Below are 22498 nucleotides of genomic sequence, written 5' to 3' on the forward strand. Positions count from 1 at the left end.
CTACTCAAATACATCGCTGTAATAGCTTTAATTAGATTTTTGCGTTCATTGTATGTCCTTTCAGGCTTGCCGTAGGTTAATGATCTGCTTCAGGTACCTGAGTGTCGGTCAAAGTTTAGTTAACCTGCTGCTGACTGCTTCTGAGCGGCTGAAACCTTCACATTTCTCCACAATGACAGCACGAAATATATCTCGGTTTTGGGAATGGGGGAGGAAGATAATTTGTGTTGGGAGAAACTATGCAGACCACGCCAAAGAGCTGAAAAATGCGATTCCTTCAGAGCCCGTCCTGTTCCTGAAGACACCTTCTTCATATGTAAGAGAGGGCTCCCCTGTCCTGGTGCCCCTGTACACCAGCAACCTGCACCACGAAGTGGAGTTAGGAGTGGTCATCGGGAAAGGTGGCACGGCCATCCCTCAGTCCTCAGCTATGGATCATGTTGCAGGCTACGCTCTGTGCTTGGACATGACTGCCCGGGACATCCAGGACGAGTGTAAGTCCAAGGGTCTGCCCTGGACCCTGGCCAAAGCTTTCAACACCTCCTGCCCCGTCAGTGAGTTCATCCCCAAAGAGCGCATCCCTGACCCGGCTAACGTGAAGCTGTGGCTGAAGGTGAACGACCAGCTGCGGCAGAGCGGCTGCACCTCCCAGATGATTTTCTCCATCCCCTATCTCATCAGCTACATCAGCGACTTCATCACCCTGGAGGAGGGGGATCTCATTCTCACCGGGACCCCTAAAGGAGTCTCCGCCGTGCAGGAGCACGATGAGCTGCAGGCTGGGATCGAGGGCGTCGTCACCATGAGCTTCAGAGTAGACAGACAAGATCAGTATTGAAAACAAAAGACACTAATGAGGCCTAATAAATACCCAGACTCATGAAGAGGGAGTGTTTTTACTGGAGAGTTGAATATAATTATTTGAAATATATTTTCAGTATATGTGTGGATCAGCAGATGGCAGTGCTGTGCCATCAACACCATGTTTCTGATGAATTGTATGCTGCCTTGTACAGTACTCGAGAATAAGTTTGCAAAACACAGTTGACTGATCTCAGCAATATGAGTGCACTTATGATCTGTTTTACTGTATTATCTACTTAAACCAGGGATATGAAAATCATTCATCACACATTGTCACTGTCTTTGTTTCAGATCATCAGTGGTGGAAAAACTATTCTGAACTTTTACTCAAATGAAAGATGCGATAATATGTTGTAAAAAAAAGTTATTACAAGTAAAAGTATGAATGTATTATCAGCAAAAAGGTAAAAGTAGTTATTGGAGACTGAATGTCCCCTTTCAGTGTTATATTATTTTATATAATATTATTAGATTATTATTATTATTAAAGCATTAAAGTGTAACTAGCATTTTAATATTGTAGCTGATTAGCAGGTCAAGGTTTAACTGCTTTATATGATGCATATACTGAGTTAAATACAGCAGTGGAAGAAGTATTGAGGTCTAAAAGTACCAATACCACAGTGTAGAAGTACTCTGTTAAAAGTTCTTCATACTTAAAGTATCAAGAGTAGAAGTAGTCATTATGCAGAATGACTCATTTCAGAATAATATATATTATATAATTGTATTGTAATTATTGATGCAGTAATGTGTAAGCATCACTTTAATAAACTACTGGGTTGCTTAATTCATAATAATACATCATAATTTATTAGTTGGTTATATTTTGTATTAATAATCTGAATATGAAAAGTAACTAGTAGGCTAACTAAAGCTGCCAAATAAATGTAGTGCAGTAAAAAGTACAATGTGGAGTAAAAGTATAAAGTGGAATAAAATTCAAATACTCAAATAAAGCACAAGTACCTCAAAATTGCACTCAAGTACAGTACTTGAGTAAATGTACTTAGTTACATTCCACCTCTGCAGAAGAACCCAAAGTGCCGTGCAAATATTGAAATAGAGGTAGAGTAAAAATGATCATGATTATAATGATTGTAAAATCATAACAGTATAAAGGACCCACCTCTAGCATTTTGAACTTTTCAAACCGTAAGTATTACTGTAGTTTTTGCTAGCTTGTGTACTTGATGCTCACAGCAGAGGATATTTCCTACAGTCACATTAAGCAGCACAGTCTGAATTTATGCGGTGTACCCTTCAGAAGCTTAAATGTGAAATAGAGTTTATCCCGGATGAGTTCAAGTTGAGAAAATATTCATGTTAGTGAGGGAGTTTAGAGGACTGAGGGTTTGGCACTGGCTACCTGTGGTTATTCTTAAATTTGGAACACATTTTGCTGCTTGTTGGATTAGCAGAGACATGTTTTCTTCAGAAAGTTTGATGGACCACGTTTCTGCTGCAAACTTACCATATGGATACATTTTTGTGACTGCACAGTGAACCCCGTTGCCCCTTGTGGTGTGTGTTGTCTGGTTAGCCATTAACAGTCTAGTACGGCAAAAATACTCACATTTAATAAAACTGTGGTATTTCTGTTCATCCAGGCTGTGTACCTTCATCATAACCACATTCTTCCTGGACTGTTTAACATCTGTTCCAGGTTCAATTACAATTCTCCCACAGGCTTCTCTGTTTTCAGGATCAATCAGGGCCTCCATCAACCTGTCCCAGGCCAGTCTGCTGTAACCTGAGTCTGTGTACATCATCTTCCCACACCTGTGGGGCATGTTATCTCCAAGACTCACAGGACCCAAGCCCTGGCCCTCAGGGGACTCCGGGGTTATATGTGTCCATCATTAGAGCAGTTATGACAGATTCAATTAGATTTGGGATCTGGGAAATGTAGTCGTGGCCTGTTTTCCCCCCACCGCGTCAGAACAGGGTTAGAGCAGTGCACAGTATTGCATGTGCTCACAGGTGTCGTCTTTTATGAGATATGAATCATACTATTCATTGTCCCCGTGTGACTGAAGGTATTACACCCTCACAGGTTTTTAACAATGGCTTCAAAGCTCGAGCTCAGCTCTGGTTTAGCGTTCACCACATGAAGCGGTGTGTTGTCATCCAGCAGCAGTCTGAGGAGGTATGTTTGACGCTTTCAAGGGCGAGGGGATTACATGGAGACCACAGTCTTCCGATCTAACGTACACTAACAATGATGTCACCTATGACATGAAATCAAGCCAACATTACTGATTTAACTCCAAGTACCCGTGTGCCTTAAGTACAACCTCACATAGCATGGCTGTAGACTATTCATATACTTTGCTCGAACTGCTTTAATAAGTGTCTACTGTAAGCCTCTAGAGATTGGCATGATGCAAGAAAATGAAGAAAATGTTTACATTTGCTATCTGGGAAAGCAGAGATGCCTATAAGGACAGGATACATGAGCGTTTGAATATGAGGCTTGTTTTACATCTACTTTAAATGCTGTATGTGACATATTACTGCAGGCATGTTAAAACATCACTTTATCAGTAGGTTTAGTGCAGAGGTGTCTATCGTGCTGCAGTTTACAGGGTCAAATCTCTGAGGTTCACACGGAAAACAACTTGAACACAAATACGGGCTTGAACATGTATCCATGGTTTGTATGGATCCTGAAGGGGAGCTCAATTGTGTGTTGTTGATTTTTAAAGTCCAGTTAAGTTAGTCTTTGTATGAAGAAATGGAAAAAGAAACACACAACAACGGCTTCTTTTTGATTATAAAATGCACAAATGCTGCAATATACCATCCTTAGATGACTGAAAGACATCTGAAAATTTGAAAAGATTTTGCATTGAAACACCAGCCCTTGACATGAAATTTATTTCAAGAAGGTCCAACATGTGAAAATGATTTACAACTTGGCCGTGTATGTGTGTGTGTGTGTGTTTGTGTGTATCATGTTCTTATATCCCGGTGGGGACTTCAACCTGAATGCACACTTTTAGGGTACAGGTTACAATTAGGTTAATGTTAGGGTTAGGTTTAAGGTTAAGGTTAGGCATTTAGTTGTGATGGTTAAGGTTAGGGTAACGGGCTAGGGAAAGCATTATGTCAATGACTGTCCCCCACGGGGATAGTGAAACAAACTTTTGTGTGTAGGTGCGTGTGTGTGGGTGTGTGTGTTCAGAAAATGACCATTTGTGATGCCTCGCTTTGCGTGCTGCACTGAATGTCACCAGACAGTGCTGGGGCTGCAGCCATTCTTAGAAAAAAAACACCAACACATAAAACCATTGGGAGGACTGAGTCAGACAGGATGCATATGACATATCGAATCAAAAAGATATGCACTCACATGGCCTGAAAATTGATTTTGATTTAGTAATTTAGTAAGGCAGAAGTACTACTGTGTGTGGCTATACTGTATGTGTGTTTAAGTTTACATACTTGGAGCGCTTACAGTGAATACACCTTGTCTTTATCAGTCTCATACTGAATGAATAAGTGGGTGGTTGGGGATTAATAACACCATGGAGCAAATGAAGAACCAATTTGTGATTTTTTTATAGGCCAAACTTAAGAGCCGTAATTCATTCTCGCAGAATAATGAATGGGGTCTTTGGCAAATGAAAAGAAACCGTGCGTGAAGGCCAGGTGCGAGCCTCTTTCATTCAGAGTGATTGACTGTACGTAGTGCGTTAACGTTTTGTTTGAAGATGCAGGTGGAAGGCAAAGTGGGTAGTGTACCATGGAACATAGTGTAGGTTTAACAACTAAACGCAGCATTTGATTTAGGCATGTTTCGTCCATACAGATGTGTGTACATTTCCAAAAGAGTAAGGATGTTTCCAGAAGAGTTGTATTTTTATTTTAAGAATGCAGTTTTATTTCTCAGTGTGAGAGGTTTCCGTCCATTTGGCAACAGTGTCTTAGTGTCTCAACCAAGTCCAAGCTTCTCTATAAACTTTGGAGTTTTCCAATCAAGGCCCAACAAGCAGACTGGAGCTGGTATTTTCTAGGCTAAAATGGCAACCGAAGCATGCACTGAAACATGTCCAGAAAAACAATCGTATAAAATCCTATTGTAAAAGTTCTTAATCCCATATCCCCCAATTTCCCCAATTTGCACTGAGCTACTACGACCATTTGAAAATCCCTCTAACCCAAATTACTCTCTCATCAATTAAAGCTGGAGTCACAATTTAACAAGATGCTGTGAGGCCTAAACCACAGAGAAGAGAGAAAATCCCCCAGCATTTCTTCGCTGAATCGAAGGAGACTGCGGTATGGGTGGAAAATGTGTGGAGTCCTCAGTATGAACCGTCTTCATTTGTGGCTCCTCGAAGGGAAACCACGTTTACACTCTAATCCTACTTTTTATCTGATGTGTAAAAATCAGCCCCCTTTCCTTCAACGCAGCCTTCGGAGTGGTTCATCCCTCCCTTGGAGTGTTTCTGATTAGTCTGCCATGTGGCCATTATTCCCAAATAAGAGTCACCGCACAAAATTTACATCCTTCATCATGCCTAATCTCAAATAGTCACAGTGGCCTGTAACTGAATCCACACTGGGCGATTTTCACTCATGCAAACAAATCCCCAGTGGTAGGAATTGATGGCACGCATCAATTGAGGCCTCAAATCCTTGGAAGCTGCATGCCAGCCAAAGCTAAACAAATTACTGTCCCCATGAGAAGGGAAGATTTGGAGTTTTATGGACATGTAATTTATTGCCTTTGCCTTTTACTTGTTTTGAGCGATTGTAATCCAGAATATCCAGTATTTCAAACAAACTCAGAGAAACACATATATTGTCTGTCTATCATCTGGAAGCGTTGAGTCTGACATCTCTTTTTGACTTGAAACGGTTGCATCCAGGCTTTGGCTCAATGTGAAAAGGAATTAACACAAAACCTTAAACCATCCCACATGCATGTCTTTAGTGAGAACCAAATGAGCCACAGAGAGGGGTAGGGAAGTCAGTATTGATAGATGCATTAATATATAATTGGTTTTGTTTTTTTCATGGGTTTTGTTGACAATAAAAACTATTTAGCCTTATCCTTTAATTGCAACAGTAACACTTTTTCGGAGTTTATGAACAGTGCAAAATATATGATGAACAATGCAATGCTGTGGTTTTTAAGCTAAAGTCTTTTTGATATTTATTAGCTGCCAAGAAACCACTTTAAATGCTTAAGAATTATCGGTTTATGCTGAATTCTCAAATACTATACTAGTAGAAAGATGAATCCTCATATACATTTGTAATGGAAATGTAAAAGACATTCAGAAAGCTGCACTGAGAATGTCTGGAACTGAGACACCACCGTTCTCAAATCAAATCGTGAATTTTGTGAATTGCTGCGCACCTGAAATATTGATGACAGTCATAAAACATGACTAAATGCTGGTGGTGTCTACAGATTCTTATGGCAGCCACAAGTGGAGGTTGAGCTCATACAGAGCAAAACACAGACTGGAGGCAATATTGTGAGGCTTGTTTGCTTAGATCACAGAGCTGAATGAAGTAATGTTTTATTAATTGTGCAGTAGATCATTTTCATGAACACCAACATACATCTTTACATCTCGCGTTTAGGGAATGTATTCTCAATTATTTTTCCTGCTCTTTCTTCCTTCACCTTTTCTCACATCATTACCAGTGTTTAGTGACAACTGTAGATTATACTGAATGTCCTGCTTTAAAGATACTTAACGACTGGGCTGGTCCTACGAACACTGATACTAATGCCTTTCCCAGATAGCAGAATGGGAAATCAGTTATCTTTAATGCCTGCTGCTGAGCTGGCATAGCGAAAAGGCAACTACCACTATGACTGGTAATACAGAGTAATAAAAATTGGCACAGATTAAGTGAGCCAAGCACATTTAAATTTTAGTGAAGCCCACAAAAAACTAATGCCAGACATATAAAACAGAGGGGGAATGTGACAGAAATACTGACAGGAATTAGAGAAGGCAATATGTATGGGGATAGCCAAAGTGTTGTGGGTGCGTGTGCAAGCAAACTTGCACAGATGCACACACACTAGCATACTAATGCAAGCAGCCACTCATTTTCTTCACTCATAAATCACTGATGTTTCCACAAACAAAGCTCAATGTTAATTGATTTGATTAATTATTTTTGGTTTAATCATTGAATGCAAATACTGGTCAGGCATATTTCCATGCATTGTTTAAAAAAAAGCATCTGCAGTGTATATGTCAGATCTTAAGTGGGTTCCTTTTTTGGTTGTTCCACCAGAGCAGATGGGTTTTTTTTTCTTCCATAAAGGATAGTGTACCATGAAAGAGAAGAGCTCTGCTGCTAATTCTGAGCCAGAGAGGAAGGAGGGGGCTTTCTGAGTGAGCTGACATCTTTCATAATTAAAGGCCACAGCGCACGCAGGCCTCAAACTGTACATGTGGTCTCACTGTGTGGAAGTGGCGAGAGGGAAAAGCAGTGTGAGAGAGACTGAGGAAGTGAGGGAAGAGACAGAGTGAGAGTTCTCTCTAGTGAGAAAATAAAGTTAGAGCTTGTGATGGAGCTGAAGTTTGAGAGCATAAATAAAGCAGTGAGGAACAGCAGACAAGGACAGAGAGAGAGAGAGACCAACAGGGTTACCATGGAAGAACTCACCATTCATGAGCCTGCCCCCCTTAGTTACTGTTGCTATGCCTGTCTTCCATTCCATTCCATTCTAGAACACTGTGGCACATTACTAGCTCGCTCTCCAAAGTCTTAATAATTTTTGAAACAATGGGTAAACGATGGGAACTGTTATTTTATTAGCTCTTTATTAGCTGTAGCTTTTGCTAGCAAAGTAAGCTAATGTTAGCGGCGTGAGTTGGGTCGAAACACCGTCCCCGGCTGACTTTTTAATTATGAGTGAAGAAGAAAACTTTTTTTATAACCCCCCAAACTAATGTAAACTAGTTATTTATTTTTGCTGCTTGGCCTTGTTTTGTAGGTAGCTAGATAGCGGACATGCTAACAGATGTATTTGGTTTTGGAAAGGTTAAAAAAGAGTCTCTTTAGATGCGGAGTATCTCTCTTACTACAGCCCCAAGCACATCACTTCAACATGTGGAGAAATCCAAAGCTTGACAGGTCTGCCATGCTAGTTTCAGTTTCTAAGCTACTGTACTGAGTGGACAATCGCTGTTCAGGGGAGGGGATTAGCGAACAATGGCTGATCCTTCCACAAATAGTGATTAGAATAGGCATCAGCTACATTTATTGGATTAGGATGAATTTTTGAGGGCCAAATATATCATTCTTCTAACAGTCTTTATATGAACATCCTCAGTTTGCGTAATAATTTTACAGTAATACATGAAATGAAAAAGGATGAAGCATTGTACTCTGGATGTCATGTCAGATAAAACTTTACTTCACAACACAAAGAATCAGAGTCAAAATTAAGGTTTTAAACAAACCACTGCTTTGTGTACTTTACACATGGAGTTTAAAATGATTCAAAATGGTAATTTATTTTAAGTGAGTAACAGCGGAGTAACAGCTTTTAAGGGGAAAATATCTACAAATACTAACAAATGGAATGTGTGTATGTGTGGTTTCTGATCGTTGTTACACGTTTAATATTTACAGATGAGGTATCATTGGTATATCAACTGCAATTTACTGAGAAAATATCTTGCAACATCAAACTAACATATGTAGAATTTGGAAACAGTAAATATAATGTAAATATAAATGCAGTCAAAGTAACACTGCTAATAATTAAAAAGAAATAGTGGTTTATCATTGAGTATGACATTTTTTCCAATGTCCTGTCAATGAAAGTGTGGTCAGTTTTATACCTTGCCTTGTCGTGTAATAAATACATTTCTTTCATAAAAGAAATTTGTAACTGTTGTATTTCAAATCAACAGAAACTATAAATATCAGCTTATTTTAAAAACAAAACATAAAGCAACTCAGAAATGATATTCAAAGGCAATGTTTTTTGCTTTCTCTTTGGTACGTAGTTTGCTTCTAACTTCTGTATGACATTAACATTAACATACAAGCATGAAAATGGTTTAATGGTTTAATAACTAAGCCATTAACTATATGTGTCTATTGACAGCAATGTGTCCGTGTCGGCTTCTACTCTACAACAAAACAGTGACAGTTCATGTGCTGCATGTCATGTTGATTCCACTGAGGCAGAATTCAGTTTGTGGACTCTGTAATCCTCTATCCCGTCCCTGAGAACGTTAGTCTTGTGTCAATCTCTCCAGAAAGTAAGAGACTAACTTTTATCTGGGCTGTGACAGGAATCTCTACTGTTAGTCCCAGCCAAAGTCTTGTCCACTCATCTGGTAGAAACGGTGGTTGAAGGGCCTGTAGAAGTCTCTGAGTCTCTGCAGGACCTCGGAGGGGATCTGGGGATGGGGTCTGCCCTTAGACTTTCCAAGGCAGCGAGGTCTGCTACTCCCCTCGGGCTTCTTCAAGCAGGGAAAACCTTTGGTCTGGTTGAAGTAGAAGTGTTTGTCTGAAACAACCCTTTTCAGACCCAGGAAGTCCTGAACCCGGCCCATCTCCCCAGCCGGATCAGAAACCAGCCGCTCACCGCTAACAAACAGAAAATGAGACAAGGGGAAGTGCTGAAGCCAGTTCTCCAGATGTTTGGCGTAGAGGCCGATGCGCACAGCGCTCCACGTGGTGTCAATCAGACCTGTGGTGGAGTTTTTCAAAGCCAGGCTCTGGAAGGATGGAAGACCTGGGTTCTTGGACAGTGTCTGGGTGTAGTCAGATACAGCTCGCGTCACAGGATCCCTGACCACCACAATGAGCTTGGTTTGGCAGTTCATAGTGCAGACACGGCTAGGAGCCTCCTTTGTGACAAAGTAGCTGGGGGTTTTCTCCATGGTGATCTGGCCGTCCAGCGTCCGAGGCATCAGGTTTCTAAATGAAAAGAAGAAACTGGTCAGACATAGAATTCTGATTCATCTCTCAAAGCCATGATGGTGGAGATTGTTTCACACTCTAATACACCTAACTGAAGGGCATTCACAGCTTGAAAGTTTGTGCTTCCACATTTGTCATGTTTTTTGAAGCAGTGTTATTTGATTTTAAATTCTTTTTGCCACTTTAGCAGTCGAACAAGCTCTAAACACAACACTAACATATTACCATGACCACATAAAGTTGATATAGCTAACACGTTGGCAAACGGTTACCTATATACAACCAGCAGACATAGAGAAAAATTAGCATTCATATGTCATGAGTCGCGTTTGTGTCCACCTGATGAATGTAAATCCAATGTTCTCACCAACTCCTGAGGGAAATATCTGGCCCTTTACCGCTTTACATTTCATGAAATTGCTCCATTAGGGTATGGTTTGTCACATTAACGTTTCCATTTTTATCTTCAACCAGTGCAACTTTTTAAATTTCAAAGCAGAGAGCCTGAGCCCGATCTATAGTCCCACTTGACAATTTAATCACATGTGGGGTACAAATTCTTATTTACTGGCTTCAATGAAAAGAACATCAAGTGATAACGTAAACACGTGAGATACACTAAACATTAAAGCACCCCAAAATCTGTGTGATTAAAGCTTCATACATTGTAGTGTGTTTACATACCAGGGCCCCAGACAGCCCATCTGAGTCTCACTGTAAGGCCTGCACAAAAGGACCATCCACTGACTATAGGCCTGATGAGTCAAAACCACAAAGCCTCAAGAACCACTTATCAGCAATTTCCTACAGATTTCCATCCCCCCTCTTTTTCCTGCAAGAGCAAAGTGCCCCCCCCCAACCACCACCACCTCCCCTACTGGTTCCTACAAGGACCCAAACAAACCAAGTTGGCAGGAAGTGAAACCTGGATGGCAAGCTGCTGAGCTCAGCTAGTGTGTTAAACATATGGCTGCAGTGAGGAGAGATGTTGTGTAGAATATGCCAGTAAAAAGGTATGTGCTGAATTATGTGCAACTATATTTCAGTGATAAATTTTGCATAGTAATCCAGTTTATATTTGTCTATAATCTAAACCAATAATCACTCATCTACTGATTTATCTTCTTATATTATTACATTTATATCTTTATTTTCAAGTTTCCTCTCTGCTTTACAACACGTGTGCACCTGCTGTCCTATAAACTCTGAGAAAGTTCTTTCTCATTGATTTTATTCAACAGCATCTCCTCACCAAGTAGCTGCTTTTATTTCAGCACTATCTGGCAAACAGGCGTTGCGGGTAACATGGTATTTGACAGATCCGGTGTTTGTTCGTGTGTCTACATTTGACATTGACAGACTGCGTGAGGCAAACTTGTGGTGGATTTGGATTTCAGAGACAAATTGTTTTGCATGACATGCATGGATGATAAGCAATGTTTAAAACAAATAAATTGTCTGTAGTTTATTTACTCAACACATCTTATACTGTGTTACTGGAAACAGAGAGCTTTCATGTGGCTTACTATAAAATAAACAAGTAATGGAGCTTGTGTGCTTTATTTGTTTCAGATTGGAAATCTGAATAGAATCCAAATTTCAATGACAAGAAGTCATTAAGAAATGTAGCTCACTGATGGATGTCCAAGGGAAATTTATTTTAATTTTGTCAGTTTTTCTAGTGAGATTTTCTGTGGTCAAAGACTGATTCAATTATTATTAAAAAGCAAACCATAGTATTCATGGAGTAACGATTCATTAGCCCCATTGTTTGTTTTTAAGATGGAAAATCAACAGCAACAGTAAAACATGTTAATCAGTGAGCCAATCAGTTAAAAAAACAAATACATTCTTGTTTGCCATTCAGAACAATTGACTTCAGTTGAGTCTTGAGTGCAACATTATTTAGTTCTTTATATTCCAGCTGAGAGAACTAAAGTTAGCAAAGCCTAAATCCGTTTGCAAAACAGAGCTGATGGAACTGACCCTCCAATAGTTTTAAAGTACATTAGGCAGCAGTTGACCAAAGTTAGTTAGTTAGAAGCAACAGTCAGTTGTCAAAGTAGAGGTTCACTGACTTCACTCTTGCTCTGTGGTCAAATGCAGCACAGTAACTCCAGTAACAAGCAGCAGTCATTACAAACGCAAACCCACAGAACTTTATTTAAAATTGTAGTGAAGGTCTTAAAGGAATAGTTGGACATTTTGGACTGGACTGTTTCTTGGCCCGGTGCAGTTACTTCCTGCGCCCGTAAAAATAAAAAGAACAAAATGTTGTCTTTACACTTTGGTTTTTGTAAGGATTAAACAAAAAAGACATAGTGAGCTTTAGAGGTGCTGGTAGGTGGATTTTGTTACCTTTGGACAGAGCCAAGCTAGCTATTTGCCCTGTTTCCAGTCTAAGCTAAGCTGCTGGCTGTAGCTTCATACTTAGCGTACATGAGAGTGGAATCGATCGGCTCACCTAACTCAAAAAAATGTCAAACTATTCCTATAAAGTTTGCAAAGATACCAAAATGTCAAGCTGAATTTTTTAGGAAATATGTATAAATTGATGCATAAAGACATCTGGAATGTGGTGAAGTTGTAATAAACAAGAAATATTTATGTGAATATTTCAATCAGTGTAAACATCAAACAGCTTCAATGAAGAGCTGGAACAAGGTCATACACAATATAAATATGATACTTTCAGACTGTGGAATAAGATGAAAAGAGCTATTTGCTGCAACTATGAAGAAACCTTCTGTTCTGTAATTATGAAACAGTATTATTTTGTTCTCACATGGAGTCCATAACCATGATTCTGAAGGAGGAAAAAATACCTCTCTGGAATTGTTCCTGAGTAAGTTTCGAGTTTCCCCCTGTACTTGAAGTTAAGCCACTTCAATCCACCCCCATTAAATGATCCCCATAATAAAAGACCATTAATTGATTATTATCCAACTACAAGAGCTGCAAATGGCCTATCGCTGCCTGTCTGTCCCCTGTTTATCTGTGTCTAATCAATACGTCTGTCTCTATAGAACGGATTGTTCACTGTGCATGCATATGCTTGTGTGTGTGTGAGTTTGTTTGCGCACATACACATACACACTTGCGCGCACAGTGTCAGTGTTTACTGATGAGAAACTGAGCACTTGTCTCCCTCTCTGTCCTCTCCTCTCTCATCCATACTCTTGGATTTGTCCTTCACTCCTTCACATAAGTGTCACTTCAATAATTGACTATAAGTTGTCTTTCCATACTCATGAATAGTTAATGAATTGCGGCTTTCCCCCCTCTCTCCCCAGGTCCCTATCTCCCTCATCACAATCTGTCTCATTATCAGAGAATCAATAATAGCCATTTTCTATCATAAATCTGTTTCTGTATGTGGTGTCAGGAGAAACTGCAAACAGATCAGGGATGATGAATTTCTTGTCAATTTTCTCATGCATGCAAATCTATTGTTATGTTATATATGTTTTACAAATACAGCTCACTCATTTTACTTATGAAAAAATGCCTTTCAGTCTACTGTTGTTGCATCTAGATGTGCAAAGCGAGTAACTCAGGGCACAAAGATGTTTTTTATTTTATTGGAAAGCCATGCTGACTAGCCACATTAGTCTGGAACTCCCTGCTGCTTAAAGGATGTAGTGCTTTTCTTCCCTGAAGTGCTACAGCGCTGATTACACTACTGATATGTTCTAGGCAGTCTGGATCAGAAGATTAAATACTAACCCTGGCAACAAGGATGTGGCCAAGAGACTTCCTGCCCCGAAGATTATGGGTTCTCCCGCTGAAGTGCAGCAGCTACATCCCCTGTAGCGCCCTAACAAAAGGCATTCTGCACAGAAAGTACAGCTGATTATAGACGAAAAAGATCCTAAAAATCCAATTATCATGTCATTTTCTAAAACAAAAACAGATCTTAAATTCCATGGGTTATTATATTCATTTACTGGACCATCTACGCTAAACACTGACTCGCTGAAGGAGACTTCTGCTCTGGCAGGCTTCTCTACGTCCAAACGCTTTCATAGCTGAGACCCAATTAATGAGGCAGTGGAAAATCAAGGCCATAAAAATGAGAAGGAGAGCAAATAACAAACTGAGTGAAAACTTTTCCCAGCAGTGCTGCTGTGCATAGAGGGTGACAGAAGGAGCCCGAGGGCCACCGACCGCCCGTCAGGCTGACAGGATGAGTGCGGGAACCTCGATTTACGCCTTCATGCCTGGATGAAACATATGTTGCTCTTTTCCTCTAACCAGAAAAAACAAGAAAAAAACAAAATAAATCCTGTAAGTTCAACAAGCAGCAAATAGAGCATTTCGGGAAATGCGCTTATTTGTTTTCTTACTGGGAGTTAGATGAGTTATACTGTCCAGTAAGTATACGGCTACAGCCTGCAATTGGTTGTCTTAGCATAGCATAAAGATGGGAAATGGAGAAATAACTAGTTTGGTAAAATACACCTACCAGCACCTCTTAAGCTCACAAATTAACACGTTATATCTCGTCTGTTTAATTCGTACAAAAGCCTACAAAGTGTAAAAATGGCTAATTGCGGTTTTACATGAGGTTAAGTGCTGGACTATTTCTTGGCCAGGAGCAGTGACTTTTAGAATTCGCCGCTGGCAACCTCACAGTGACAACCATAGTTAACCCGAAGCAAAACCGAAACTTCATCATTTTTACACTTTATTGGTTTTTATACAGATTACAACAACAATATGTTAATTAGTGGACTTTTACCTTTGGACAAAGCCAGGTTAGTTGTTTCCCTCTGTTTCCAGTCTTTATGCTAAGCTAAGCTAATTTAATGGACAGAAATGAGAGTTGTATTGATCTTCTCATCTAACTCTCCACAAGAAAGCGAATGAGTGTATTTCCCAAAATGTCAAACTATTGCTTTAATTATAACCTGGGTGCACTACAGTGACAAAGCATAAAGGTTCCCCATGAGAGCACGTAAACAGGCCACTGACACTGTCGATGTGATACTACCAAAGACCGTGCACACACAAGAGGAGCCATAATTGTCTGTGGGATACTGAGGTCGAATGCTGTCTACGTGTTCTTTGTCTGAACAGAAACCTGAGCAAGCGACGAGGCCTCGAAGTGTCATGGATGCCAAAGTTGGAGGGAAAACACAAATCAATGTGTGTCAGGCTTGAGACTTAGCAACAATGTTATAAACAATATTTCACAACAGCTAGTGACACAGGGTGTATCAGAGCTAAAGTAATATTCAACACACACACAAACACACTAAACACTTGATGGAAGTGTCAGCCTGGAAGTTTGCCGACACCCATCACCTCTATCCATAGGCAGAGAGAGGAAGTAGATGGTTAGATCCCTCTGGGAAACCACATGACTGGCAGAAACACTGTTGCCACCCACAGATTTTAAATACATTGTTTTCAAAAAAAAATTTTCCTATGAAAAATGATGCAGTAATGGAGAGAGAGGAGGGTTTTCTCCACATGAGGATAGCTGAAGTGCTATACAGAGACTACAGTGTTTCACACTTTCATCTATTCAAACTCAACTGTACTTTGTGTTTATTGCTAATTAGCAAATGTTAGCATGCTAACACACTAAAATAAGCAACACCTGTTAAACATCAGCATGTTAGCATTGTTGTTGTTAACATGCATTAACATTAGTATTTGGCTCAAAGCACCGCTGTACCTAAGTACAGCCTCACAGAGCTGCTAGCATACAAGAACTTAACCTAAATAAAATACTCTGTAAATCTGGAAATATCTAATCAAAGAGTGAGTCAACAACACTATGAATCTGACAAAGCATTTGATACCAACTTTCAGTACAGTTTTTGGTACTTGATGTTAGGGACATAATTTGTGCCCAAAAAGTACTGCAGTTTGATACCCAATCCTAGTACTGCTATTAGCCTGATGCTAATCAGAACATTATAACTGTGGCTCTCTTGGTCATTTATCAGACTCAGATTTGTTCTTTTATAGATGTAAATCCGTTCAAACCATGTCATTGTTGACTATGTGCAATAAAACAATTGTTTTTTAATTTCCCAGAGGTAAAATCCCATCTGTTTTCAACCTTGTGTTATTCTTTACTGGAAATGGCAGCACAACTTTGCATGACTACCAAGTATCTGAAATATTTCATCTTGGCCAACTGAAACAAAATCATTATTTCTTCACACAGTATTTTTGTCACTAGCTAACTCCAGTCCGGAGCTAAAACAGCACGACTGAAACCTCCCCAAGATTTTACAGGCGCCCCCAAATGCACCACAATGCACCTCAAATTATTATAATTTCCACCATATGGGGTGTGAGTGTGGGCCTTGTCAAACCTTATAACGCCACTAGACCCAACCCCAGCCTAAACCCACCACCATTAGAACACAATACAACTACTTCCTGGTCTGTTACACCATTCAGTCTTGTTCAGCCTCTATCACTAATCGCCTCGGGCCTGAACACAGAATGAGGTGTCGAGAAAATCACCCTTGCTCAGGAAAACATTGCCCCATGCGCATTAGAGTCCACTTTCACCATTTCAACTGTCAAAAATCCAGACTGACATGGTAAGTAGTTGAATCTGACCTCCTAGAAAATACTGAAATAAAACATGCACGAATGCAGTGCTAGGGTGATTTTAAGGTGAAACAAAGCACAGCACAGTCTAGCATATACTGTAAGCAAATCTTAACAGCTCATAATAAAAACAAATGATTTTGTTCCATTATTACTTAACACTACAAAGTAATATTTAGGATATTATTAGGTATCAATCAGGATTAAATTATATTCATCATAAACACAGCACATTATTAAAATTATCACCCAACAGTTTGTGTTCAGTATGATCAATGTCTCTCAATATGTCTTTAATTTTCTTTCAATTGAATGGATAGCAAAGATGGGGAAAATTACATATACATGACAGCAGACTACAGTAATCCAACTACAAAAAAATGGTTTCTACTCTGTTTTATAAATTGTGGACTATAAGTAGCTATATTTTATATAATATATTACAGTAATCTAAAAAAATATCCTTTAAAATGTGCATTCATATTTTTAATGTTTTAGTCACTCAGAAATATGAAAGGGGTCAAAGGGTATTTTGATGTTTGTAAATGCTGTCAAAAATTATGATGTTTTTAAAAAGTAAAATTAAATTAAATGTCCATTCTCTGTATTATTTTCCCTCTTATTTTCACCTGTTGTCATCACTCCATATCCTTATTTACAAAAATTTGTAAGGACCAATGTAATTTCTCCTTGCCCTTGTGCTGTTGCCCTTAAAGGATTTACACTGTATTTTAATAGCAATCTGATCGGCCATGGCCTTTGGTGTCAAGACTGTAGGTCAGCCAATTGACAAGCTTTCAAAATTGTGATGGAACTCGTGGACTGGTGTTTTTCTTCAAATAGAAATGCAGAAATGAGCTTTTCATAAATCAAATATGCAGAGACTAGTCATTTGGTTTCTAGGATGTTATTTTGGCTCTTGGATCCAAAGCTGCGCAACTGTTTAGTGCAAGCACAGTGTTCATCTCTTTTAAAATAACAACTGCTTGTTCTGCTGCAACACAACAACAACAAATGTTCTCAATTTAACGTCATCAAGGAACTGAAGATACAAAAAAAGGTTTAATTCATTCATGAGTTACTCATTGGAGCCCACGTCATGGTGACAAAGTCGTGACAATCAGAACCATTGTGCCATGGAAAGCTGAGGTTTTTCAGTTTTCTGCGGTGGCTCTCAAGTCCCATATGAAACCCATCACTCCATGAAGTCCCCTTAAAGCCATAAAACAACACAGAAATTCATTAAATCTTTGCCTCATTTTGAATGCACTATTTGTGGCTTTTCCATTCCCGTAATGGGCTCATATGCACACATGCAAAGGAGAGAAGGATTTGGATGGAGAGACAGACTGGGTGGAGAGGGGGGAGAGAGAGAGAGAGAGAGAGAGAGAGAGAGAGAGAGAAGACTGGATCACTCAAGATAAAAGCGATGGAAAACACACATGAATGAGGTCTAAGTTTGTCTCACAGAAGACAATGCTGTTGGAACAACACATTTGGGAGGGCACTGCTGCATCTGTGAAGTGTCTCCAGTGTAGAGATCGCCAATATCTGACTGCAAAGACTCAGTGTATGATGGTGCAGGACTCCATCCATCTGCTAAAATTGCCTAGAGTTTGTGCTTATTTCTCCATCCAAGACATGTGGAAGCAGGCGGAGTATCACGTAAGCACAAATTGTTGTCAGATATGCTAATCTGAAACCATGTGTCTTTGGCAAAGTTGATTTATTATGAGATTCTGACTTGTCTACAAAATGATTAACAATTTTCTGATTTGGAGACATTTGAATACGTTTTTTATATTGATTATGGCTGAAGTACAAGCATGCAGAGGTCATAAGTGCCTGAAAGGGTCGATAAAGCAATGAGACAATGTAGGATAATTCTTCTTTTCTTCTTTTCCTTTCAGCTGTTCTTTTTCAGGGGTCGCCACAGCGAATCATGTGCCTCCATCTAACCCTGTCCTCTGCATCCTCTTCACTCACACCAATTAACTTCATGCCATCTCTCACTACATCCAAAAATCTCCTCTTTGGTCTTCCTCTAGACTAAGATTAAATTAAAGAGCCAGTGAAATATTTATATCCATATGAATCGTCCTGTTGACCTGAGCCTGAGAGCTGCAGATGAAGCGGTGACCTTCAACAAGATAAAATGTCAGGGTTGCTTTTCAGCTCCTGTAATACACAGCAGCCTCGTACCGAATCAGATGGGAAAGTGTGTGCGTGTGTGCGTGTGTGTGTGTGTGCAGTGTTAGCTTCCAGATGTGACAGGAAGTTGACCCTCTGTTCACTGACAGTCAGGTGAGGAAGACTTGCTCGTTCCACATGGTTGAGTTCTTGCTGTCACTGACACACACACACACACACACACACACACACACACACACACACACACGCCACTGCACTCTTTGACTTCCTGCAGCTTCTCAGTGGGTCACTGCGGATGACAGCAAACTTATTTTCCCGGATTTCTGAGATTCAGTGACAACAGGAGAATCATCTTTCAGTGATTTCACCCAGGATCACGTTGCTGCTGTTTCTATTGTTGCGTTAATCCTTCCAACTCTTCCCCACCTCCAGTTTCAGCTAAGTTTACTTCTATCCAAAATAGAAAATAGGCAATATTACTGTAAAAAATATTTTTAGTAGATCGCACCTATCAGAACTAGTTTAACTGGACCAACTGCCCTGCCATATCCGCTTGTCCAATCCATATAAATGCCACTGAAAAAATCAACACTTACAAATGCTGAGACATTTTTTTTATAATGACTTTTAAGCTGATTGTACTGTACTGTTGAAGGAACTGGTTCTCTGAGTAAATTTGCTTTTGAAAGAATAATCTTGGTGCGTGTGGTTGCTCCGAAACAAGCTACAGAAAAATGTGTCATCACAACAGAATTTTATAGTCTTTCTTCTTCTGTTTTGCTTTTGGAGATTAGATTAGAACTGAAACGAATATGTTATTAATAGTTAGATTAGTCAATCGACAGAGTATTAACTAAAGCAATAACAACAACATTTGATGGTTACAGATTCTCAAATCTAAGGATTACTTGCTTTTCTTTGTCATATATGATAGTAAACTGAACATCTTTGGTTTTTATGCTGTTAATCGAACAAAACAAGCAATTTGAATACATCACCATAGGCTCAAATTATAAGTGGGATTTTATGAAAAAAAAAAAATTTGGTCAATTAGCTGAAAAAAATAATCAGCAAATTAAATGATAATGAAAATAATCATAAATTGCAGCCCTCATGATGACTGATCTTTCACAGACCATGTTAGTGTCACTGCCTTGTTACAGCACTACCAAAAACTAGAGCATTAAAGCTTTACAGAACCAGTCAGGCTAATTAAAACACACAGAAACACACATAAAACATGCTCTGGAAACACAGGTCTGCCACAGGTATTTCCACATAAAGACATCCTCTACACTGAAGGAAGAATAACGGAGAAGTGAAGATAGATGGGAAAGGGGGAAAAAAGAGTGAGGGAGAAGGTTGAATAAAAGGAGAGGAGGAGGGATGTGGGAAGAGGGACAAATGTGGTATAGAGAGACAGCAGAGGAGGATAGGTGTAAAAGAGGAGTGGCAGATGAGGGAGCAAAGTGCTAACCTGTATGTGTATGTAGTGCATGTGTGTTTATGAGGAAAATAGCAGAGGAAGCTTAGCAGCATGCTAAAATGATCAGTGGTGAAAGTGTTGCCATGTGTCCTTACGTTCTCAGTTAAAACACAGCTAAGGGGGGTTTAAAAAAAGTCAAGAGATTAAATTACACTTTAGAATTTCAAGTACCATCTTGCTCTTCATCCTGTCAAACCTTGCTCCCTCCTTATGGCATCTTTAATGCTCACAAGTCCAAAACAGTATTGTGACACTGGTGGGGACTTTGTGCTAAGCTGGGACCTTCTCCAGGAGCTCGTAGAACATCTGGAGATGATCAGGACCAGCTTCATCCAGACCTAAATCCTAGGTCTTTAGGGCCTTAACTATACCCAAATGATAGCTCTGGTCAGCCTGGTCACCCCCAAATCAGCTGCTGTCACTGTGACGGTAGTCGATGAACATTTCATGTGTCTCCGTGTAACATAAAGCAACATCACTGTGACATGCAGCAAAGACCTGATATGAATTAATTGTATCAATCAGTTTTATATCCTTTATATGTGGAAAACATATAATCACTGTGATGTTTGCATGACTGCCACACAGAACATGGTGGGAGTGTTAATACAGGATGTCATGCTGAAGTGTATAAATGGTGTTTAGATGACTGTCAAGATGATGAAGTGTTCCTCTGAGACCCCACTAGCCTTTTGATCTACAGTGTAGCATGCAGGGAGAATATTGGCTTATGGTGATCTGAATACATCGGCCAGCCATGTGTAGTTCAGACTATTGACAGGAGACATCAGCACTTCTGCACAGGTGACTGCCTGTCAGCAGGGACATCACTGCAGCTCATCTGACCCTGCCATACATCATCCCGCACGGTCTGAGATGACATCCAAAGCTTTATTGTTAAGATTTTAAAACTTGTCATATTGGGACTCAAAGCATGTCTGTGGCAATAGTGAATTTATAGTAAATCTAGTAGTGTTTTAACAGATTTAAGCTCACGTTTAGACTCTATATATCGGCCCTCTGTTTGGACCTTTAACTTGGTTACATATTCATGAGAGGTGTAACAAATCCTTGCAAATGCCCTTCAGTTTATATTTTGCTGCCAAAACTTAGATAAAAGGCAGCCTAATCTTGCGTGCGCATGTGTGTTCCCTACCTGTACCACTCCAGTCCTTTATCATAAAACCTGTCGAAGAAGTGAGGCTCCGCGCCGACCGCTCTCACGTCCGGGTGGATGCGGAGAAACTCCAGCAGGGCGCGGGTTCCTCCTTTCTTCACGCCGATTATAATCGCCTGCGGAAACCTTTTGGTCCCGAATGTGTTGGACACGGGGATGACGTTGCTCTGAGCGCTCTCCTTTGCGCTGTCTGACTCGTGTTTTTGAGGCAGCTGTCCCGGCGCGTCCACCTGTTCTGCGTCCGCGGAGGCTGTGCGGTTCCCGTGAGGCGGCGAGTCTGGGAGGAGACGCGGCGGTGGTCGCAGGTCGTCCAAAAAGCGGCGATGATCGTCCAAAATGTCATAGTTTAAAACTTGTTGGCTGTATAAACTTCTCGGAGCCGAAGCGCAAAATCCGGTGAGGCAGTAGAAGAAGTAGGTGAAGATCAGGAGCATGGTAAAAAACACTGAGGCTTTGGAGAGCACCTTGCCAAAGTTGAACCTGACTCTGCATCCACTACATCCCATGAGTTGATCTCCTGCTCGATGCCAAAGGGCCAAAACGGGGACAGCATGCTTCGTCTTCTTCCTACGTTGATACTATTACATTTATCTCGCAGAACCTGTTGCGCAAAAGTGAGGCATCACATGAGCTTCTGGCAGCAGTGGAATGGCACAGTGGATTTGTCAAAAATGATCCTCATAATCTTTGTCTCTTGTTTTGTTTTGTTTTTATCTTAAGAAAAGACAAACATGAGAAAGTTTTATCATTTAACATGATTCGTTTATTTGCAGTCAGATGAGACTTCCAGCCTGCTGTATCTGTGCGCTGTGAGGTCTACTAATCTCTCATTCAAGGTTTCTCCTCTGCTTCATACGCCCTTTTTTTCCTTCTTTTTTTTTACAAGTCTCCACCCCTCCTTCCTCAAGCTATAGATAAACATGCCCACATATAGGGGCTTGGGTAGTGGCCTATGTTTATTTCTATATGGCAAACATATTCTAATATATTTTTATTTAGAACATAAATATCGTTATGCATTATTAGCAGACATCATCTCTAAGAAACTTAAACCCTTAAAAACCCACTGGTCTGTCTGTGACTTAAATATGCCTAAAGTTATTTATATGACTTTAGCAGCCTTCTGAATTACTTTTTTTTAAATCTCTTTTTTGCAACAGAAATGGTCTTTTGTGGAACTTTGCAACATGAAAAAAAAAATCTTGAGCGCTTTATTGTGAGCTACACGCACATCAGTGTTTTACAAATGTAAGCTGACCCCACAAAGGAAAATCCTCCTTGCCCCTTTGAACCCATATGTCTCAATCATCCCTGTGAATAAG

At 40.0% G+C, this 22498-nt stretch overlaps 2 protein-coding genes across 2 annotated transcripts; one reads left to right on the forward strand and one right to left on the reverse strand.

Annotated features, from left to right (window-relative positions):
* The first annotated feature begins 52 nt into the window (after positions 1–52).
* Positions 53–1130, forward strand: fahd1 (fumarylacetoacetate hydrolase domain containing 1). Its single transcript, XM_044180971.1, has one exon. It carries the CDS (start codon positions 53–55, stop codon positions 836–838), a length of 786 nt encoding a protein of 261 aa, XP_044036906.1. The 3' UTR covers positions 839–1130.
* A 7112-nt stretch (positions 1131–8242) lies between these two features.
* LOC122868724 (heparan sulfate glucosamine 3-O-sulfotransferase 6-like) lies at positions 8243–22208 on the reverse strand. Its single transcript, XM_044180972.1, has 2 exons — positions 21156–22208; positions 8243–9783 (listed from the first exon to the last, which is right to left on the reverse strand). Exons 1-2 carry the CDS (start codon positions 21680–21682, stop codon positions 9165–9167), a joined length of 1146 nt encoding a protein of 381 aa, XP_044036907.1. The 5' UTR covers positions 21683–22208; the 3' UTR covers positions 8243–9164.
* Between the last annotated feature and the right edge of the window lie 290 nt (positions 22209–22498).

Source organism: Siniperca chuatsi, linkage group LG21 (genome assembly GCF_020085105.1).
Source record: "Siniperca chuatsi isolate FFG_IHB_CAS linkage group LG21, ASM2008510v1, whole genome shotgun sequence".
In the NCBI taxonomy this organism is placed as follows: Eukaryota; Metazoa; Chordata; class Actinopteri; order Centrarchiformes; family Sinipercidae; genus Siniperca; species Siniperca chuatsi.